General features: G+C 39.5%; 1 protein-coding gene across 2 annotated transcripts; it reads right to left on the reverse strand.

Moving 5' to 3' along the window:
* Window positions 1-539: 539 nt before the first annotated feature.
* On the reverse strand, window positions 540-4,314 carry LOC125079347 (olfactory receptor 10A3-like). Of its 2 annotated transcripts, none has more exons than XM_047692879.1 (2): window positions 1,323-1,532; window positions 540-851 (listed from the first exon to the last, which is right to left on the reverse strand). In XM_047692879.1, exons 1-2 carry the CDS (start codon window positions 1,530-1,532, stop codon window positions 588-590), a joined length of 474 nt encoding a protein of 157 aa, XP_047548835.1. In that variant the 3' UTR covers window positions 540-587. The 2 variants fall into 2 exon arrangements, 1 of the variants encoding a protein (XP_047548835.1); XR_007121098.1 differs by lacking the exon at window positions 1,323-1,532 and adding an exon at window positions 4,224-4,314 and having other exon boundaries at window positions 764-851.
* Window positions 4,315-7,130: the final 2,816 nt, after the last annotated feature.

Below are 7,130 nucleotides of genomic sequence, written 5' to 3' on the forward strand. Positions count from 1 at the left end.
GGCTCAGCCAGTTAAACAGCTAACTCTTGATTTCCGCTAAGATCATGATCTCAGGATCCTGGGATGGAGCCCTCCATTGGACTCTGCACTCAACAGGGGCCTGCTTCAGGAGGGTCTCTGTCCCTCTGTTCCCCTCTGCTCTGCGCTCTCTCTCTGTGTCTCTAAAATAAATAATCATTTTTTAAAAGTAATTTGGTAATATTTATAAAAGTTTGCAAACTCACAGTTGCTTTGACCCATTCAACCCATGTTGTGAAACCTAGTCTACAGAAATTAAAGCCACCTTATTTATATGTTTACAACTGGTTTATTTACCATACCGCAAGGGGCAAAACCTAACGTAAACACCTGTATGGCCACCAATAAATTAATTTTAAAGACTCTTTTATATCCAATATTAATGAACATCATACATTTATTTAAAAACAGAAATAAAACACTAATATATGAAGATACCTCGAATATACAACTAATGTAGACATAAAGAGATTAAACATCACACACCAAGAAATGCAAATTGTTGCCACCAACTATTAAGTAGAGTTCTGTCAAACAGTGACCAAGTATCACATGGCTTCTCAGTACTATCAGAATGGGTGTGAATCCACTTTTCTGCCCCACAGTTTCATCAAAGCTTTCTTCATCTCACTGTTTCTCAAGCTGTAGATCAGTGGATTCAGCAGAGGTGTAAGAAGTGAGTAAGACAATGACATCAGCTTCTTGGTTTCTGGGGAGTAGCCAGATTTCGGTTGTAAATAAGTCATATTGGCCGTGCCATAGAAGAGGGTCACAGATGTGAGGTGGGAGGCACAGGTGGAAAAGGCCTTTTGCCTCCCAGTGGCTGATGGCATCTTCAGGATGGCAAAGAGAATCCGAATGTAAGACAAGAGAATCAACACAAAAGGAACCATAACAATCAAAATGGTGCCAGTGAATGCATAGATTTCAAACAGAAAGGTATCTGCACATGCTAGTTCTAGCACTGCTGGGGTTTCACAAGAGATATGATTGATTTCATTGGGGCCACAGAAGGGAAAACTGAAAACCCATGTAGTCTGCACAGTAGCCACCATGATCCCTGAGACCCAGGAGAACATTATTAATTTCATGAAAACCCTTTTGTTCATAATCATTGGGTAGTTCAGAGGATGACAGATTGCAGCAAATCGGTCATAAACCATCGCCCCCAGGAGAAAACATTCAGTGCCACCAAAAAAAAGAATGAAATACATCTGTGCAAAACAGCTTATAAATGAAATTGATGTTTTCTCAGTGGAGAGGACCACCAGCATTTCGGGCATAATGACTGCACTGAAACTCACATCCACCACAGACAAGTTCTGGAGGAACAGGTACATGGGCACATGGAGGCTCTGTTCCAAGGAGATGATGACTATAATGATGACATTTCCCAACAGAGTCACCAGGTAGACAACCAAGAAAACCCCAAAGAGCTGCTCTTGGAGTTCAGGAAAGTTAGAAAAGCCCAGGAGGATGAATTCAACCACAGAGCTTTGATTTTGCCTTTTCATTTCAGTGGTGGAGAGTATTTTGTTTTTAGGGACATTGTATACATATTATGAAGTCACAGTCCAATAGCTGAGAGTCTGCATCTGCAATTCCCCCCAGATATTCTTGGCTGAAGATGTAAAGAGGAACACGTCCTGACCAAATTCATCTTGGTGATTTTAGAAATGGCCAATCACTCTGAATAATGAACGTTTCAAATAAAAAGGAGAAAGTGAAGAATGCCAGTTTGGAAGTCTTGTCTGAAAAGTATAAGATTATTACCAAAATGCTCTTGTACTTACATGTTATATAGTTTGATTTTAACCTAGCCTTAAAACAAACATTGATATTTTATAACTGAGGTTCCATTCCCATAACATTGCTATCAGAGTTATCTGTTTTTCTCAATTTTATATAAATAGTTGCATTTTAAACTACCAAAAATTAAAATAAAGTATTAAAAAGTAGACAAAGGGAAAAAGATATCCACAAAAATTTTTAAGACAACCTAATGACTCAAAGATACAGCACAGTTGATTTATATTTATTATAAATATTTATCATTTCAAAATACCAGTATGAAGCTTATTAAATATGAAAATATATCTAAGTTCAACTGTAGTTGTGGATTCCTGCACAGTTTTCATATCTCATATTTCATTATTTTTTAGGTGATCTGTAAATAGTGTGAATTGCTTCAGGATTATTGATTTTGCAAACACTGGTCATGGACAATTATATGGAGATTGGCCTGCAATGGAAATTTTAAGAGCTAGTTCTTTATGACTAATCCTTGTGACCATGATATTTAAGAATCATCCAATTCTGATCATTCTAAACTGATTTAAACATTTCCTGTCTGTCTGTCTTTTCTCTCCCTCCTATTTTCCTTCTTATCAGGAGCTCATTTAATCATTAATTATTCAACAAACACTGATTGAACAAGTACCATTTTCTAGGTTCAGTAATCATAGGCAAACATTGGATCTTCAGCTCAACAGAAAGTTGGAAAAAATACATAAAACAGCATTCCACTGTTATGCCAGTAATTCAGCTTCTATCTATTATACCTTGCTCTGTGTTTTCCCATTATCAGCAATTGACATTTGTGTGTGTGTGTGTGTGTGTGTGTGTGTGTGTGTGTGTGAATAAAGGGGTTAGAATTTATATATTGTATGTTTATAATATTTACAGATTCCATATGAGCAAAATCTAACTCCATCAATAAATATAAATTCCAGGAATCCAAGAATTTGTTTTTTTCTTTGCTACATTCACAATGTCTACAATAGTCCCTGACCCATAATTGATACTAAACCAATGTTTGATGAGTGCTAGAATAAAAAAATGAGGAAATCCACTCTGGCTTTAAGAAAGAGAGTGCCAAAAAGAAGAGTGAAACCAACATACAACACTGTTGGCAAGCAGAGGTAATAACAAGGGTCTATGAGATATTTCTGTGAGGGATTTGATACTTCTCAGTGTGGAGGGAGTGTGAATAACCGAATTATAGCATGTCACCAGTGGAAGGTACAGTCAGTGGAAGGAGAAAGGGCATAAGGAAGAAGAGGGTATTACTCAAAGCACATGTATTTGATGACACCCTAGCGTTTCAATGGAGACCTACTGGCCTTTGGTGATGCTTGAAAACCAGCAGAAGTACACTGTGGGAGCTGAGGAACCCAAGAGAACAGGACACAGCTCACGTCACCTTGAGTAAAGACCAGTAGGACATTAGCAGACAGTAGAAGGCAGCTTGATTTATTTCTAAGTTTGACCATATCATCCATTAAGAGTAAATGTCCATACTAACCATGCTAATTATCATTTGCCTATTGAAAAGACTCCTGAAATCAGTAAATTATAGTCACAGGATCAAACACTTAAAATCCATTTCTGATGAGAAAAAAGAATAAAGTGCATTTAGTTCCAAATATTTAGAAGTGGATAGATCTTGAAAATTGGAAAATTTTAAGTGTAATGTAAATAAAATAGAAAAACTATAGAATGGACTATAAGCATCTTATGAAGAAAAAAACAAAGCCATTCATGACTGGTAACAAGCCACTGACTGCCCTGTCTGCACCTTTTCTCTGGAACTTAGAGACCCCAATGCTGTCTTGCAGAACTCCTGAACAGAAAGATTTAGGCAGAGCACTCCCTAAGTAGGTTTCATCTTTCAAGATGAGGAGGTGGGAGTGGAACTTATACCAAGTTCCCTTCCAGCTACAACATTCAAAGACTTGATGATTAATATGTGCAGAGTACTGGGGCACCTGGGTGGCTCAGTGGGTTAAGCGTCTGCCTTCAGCTCAGATCATGATCTCAGGGTCCTGGGATCAAGCCCTGCATCGGGTTCTCTGCTCAGCGGGAAGCCTGCTTCCCCCCCCCCGCCCCCCCGCGTCTGCTGCTCTGCCTACTTGTGATCTCTATCTGTCAAATAAATAAATAAAATCTTTTTAAAAAATATGTACAGAGTACTTATCTCTGAAAAAAGAGAAAAGAAAAGTCACCAGCATCAAAACCAAGGAGTCTACTGATGGCAATGTGTCAGCTGTGTCCAGTGATTCCTGAGCATGGACACATCACTTCAACAGCATCTCCACAATCAGTTGGAGAGGAACTATAAATGGAAAACCCACCAACACACACACACACACACACACACACACACACACACACACACACACACAGCAGAATCCTCCCTTTCTTACCTATTGACTCTGTCTCTTGAAATTTCTCAGTACTGTGTCAGAAGTTTTACCTCTACTCAAAAGCCACCTGCTCATACATACAATTCAGTGCTTCAGGGCACTGATTCTAGAACATTATATGACACTGAATCATATGCCCTGTAGAATCCCTCCCTGGAGAATGTGGAATCATGTCATAAACACCTTCTCCTATTTTTGCATGATGACCTTGGCCCCCCAATGAGAACCCTCAAGAGCACACCCCTGGAGCATCACTCCTTCGTATTCCTAATGGGGATAAGTGCCTCTTCACACAAGAGACTCAGTTCACCATGACATCTCCAGTAGGAGGTGAAAACAGAGGCTGACTAACAGTTGTAACCGGGAAAGAAGAGATCAGTGGTGTGAGAGCATGAGGGAAGGCAGGTGAGCTACAGGTAGAGGATGATTGGGTGGAATGCACAGTTTGGGTCCTGGTGGGAAACTAGCTAAGGCAAGTGGATTGAAGCCAATTTCTAGACAACTGAATGCTTACTCCCACCATCCAAGAACTTCTGATCATTTGTAGAAGAAATATAGAGCCACTGAAAATTTTTGAGAAGAATATCATTACAATTGATTTTATTGAAAGAGCTTTCAAACTATGACTCCAATGATCTGGACTAGTTGTGAGATTTGAGCAAATCATTTAACATTTACTGATTCTATAACTTTCTCCATAAAATAAACATATTGTGATAATCTCATTGAATATATATGAAAATCAAGAGATTCAGAGATCAGTCGACACTGGGTGAACAATCAAGGAGACCATTTGGCTCAGTCCCCACAGAGTGAAGAGCTGAATCACTCTGCAGATTTGGCTCTGTGCTGAACTGGACATTGTGACTGAATGCAGGTTGCCTTTGTCTACTTCTCGCTGCACTTTCCTAAAGCAGGTTGCATTCTCAAGGAAGCTCACCTCCCCCCACAGCAATAAGGCTGCCAACAACACTTAGGGATTCATTCTCTCTACTCTGTGTCCAGTCCAAATAGAGCCATTATCCTGAGGTAAAGGGATTTTCACTTCCACATTCCAACCGAGGAATCCCTCCCATGTCATTCACCATGGTGGAATTACACCCCATCGTGAACCAGTCCCATGCCCCAGGCAGGGAAATACTGCCCAATATGTATTCTCTATGATTCATGCCCCATAATTCCCATGGGAGCTTCTGTCATATATGGTCAGTTTCTTGTGTCAGTGATGGTAACACAGGTGATGTACATGTTATGAGTGTTCATCAAGATGTAGGGTCAGGATCTGTGCACTTCATATATGTATGTTAGGCATGAATGAATGTGTGTGGAAAAAATTCAGTTACATGCAAGTGGCATAAAAAGGAAATTGTATTAATATAAAACTATAATGTCATAGCCAATAGTACTAAATAGATTAAAGAAAGATCAAAATGTGGGGCGCCTGGGTGGCTCAGTGGGTTAAAGCCTCTGCCTTTGGCTCAGGTCATGATCTCGGGGTCCTGAGATGGAGTCCCGCGTCGGGCTCTCTGCTCAGCGGGGAGCCTGCTTCCCTCTCTCTCTCTCTCTCTCTCTCTGCCTGCCTCTCTGCCTACTTGTGATCTCTGTCAAATAAATAAATAAAATCTTTAAAAAAAAAAAGAAAGATCAAAATGTGGAAATATTAAAACACCTCCCTCAGAACCTTCCTACACTGTTGGTGGGAATGCAAGCTGGTGCAGCCACTCTGGAAAACAGCATGGAGGTTCCTCAAAAAGTTGAAAATAGAGCTACCCTATGACCCAGCAATTGCACTACTGGGTATTTACCCTAAATACAAACAGTGATCCGAAGGGGCACGTGCACCTGAATGTTTATAGCCACAATGTTAATGTCCACAATAGCCAAACGATGGAAAGAACCTAGATGTCCATCAACAGATGAATGGATAAAGAGATGTGGTGTATATATATACAATGGAATACTATGTGTCCATCCAAAGAAATGAAATCTTGCCATTCGCGACGCCGTGGATGGAACTTGAGGGTATTATGCTTAGCGAAATAAGTCAGTCGGAGAAAGACAACTATCATATGATCTCCCTGATGTGAGGAAGTGGAGATGCAATGTGGAAGGTTTGGGGGGTAGGAAAAGAATAAATGAAACAAGATGGGATCAGGAGGGAGACAAACCATCAGAGACTTTTAATCTGACAAAACAAACTGAGGGTTGCTGGGGGCAGGGGGGTTGGGAGAGGGTGTTGGGGTTATGGACATTGGGAAGGGTATGTGCTATGGTGAGTCCTGTGAAGTGTGTAAACCTGGTGATTCACAGACCTGTAACCCTGGGGCTAAAAATACATTATATGTTTAAAAAAAAATTTTAAAAACACCTCCCTCAATGATTGACAGTTAAAATAGACCAGAAAGATATTGAAATGAGGTTATCATAATAAAATATTGCTCTAACAGATGATAATAACAGTAAATAAGAGAGCGAACACTTTTTACACTACTAAGTTTATGTTTTCCTTTCAAAATATTTATGGGATAAAATATGGGAAAAAGTCATGATATAATTGTATGAAGGATATAGCAACAAATTCAAATATTTGGGGTTAATACACATAACATACTGTGAAATAAAACAACAGAACCACAGCCAAATGCAAAAAAGAAAACTGGAGCCTTGGAAATTCAAAACACTCTGAAGGTATCTCTAGCTAACAGGAAGTTGGAAATGAAATTCAGACTACTAAAATAAGAGTTTCAAATGAAGTTACTGCATTTTCATGTGATAATGTGTCCAAAAACTGAACATTCTACCTTTACTTGGCCTATTACCCTGGTCCAAGCTACTATTGTCTCTCAACTGGATAATTGCCATGGCCTCTCAGTTTCTCCCTTCTTCCTTCCTCGCCTCTGCTCAAAA

The sequence above is a fragment of the Lutra lutra genome, chromosome 10 (genome assembly GCF_902655055.1).
Source record: "Lutra lutra chromosome 10, mLutLut1.2, whole genome shotgun sequence".
NCBI classification, from domain to species: domain Eukaryota; kingdom Metazoa; phylum Chordata; class Mammalia; order Carnivora; family Mustelidae; genus Lutra; species Lutra lutra.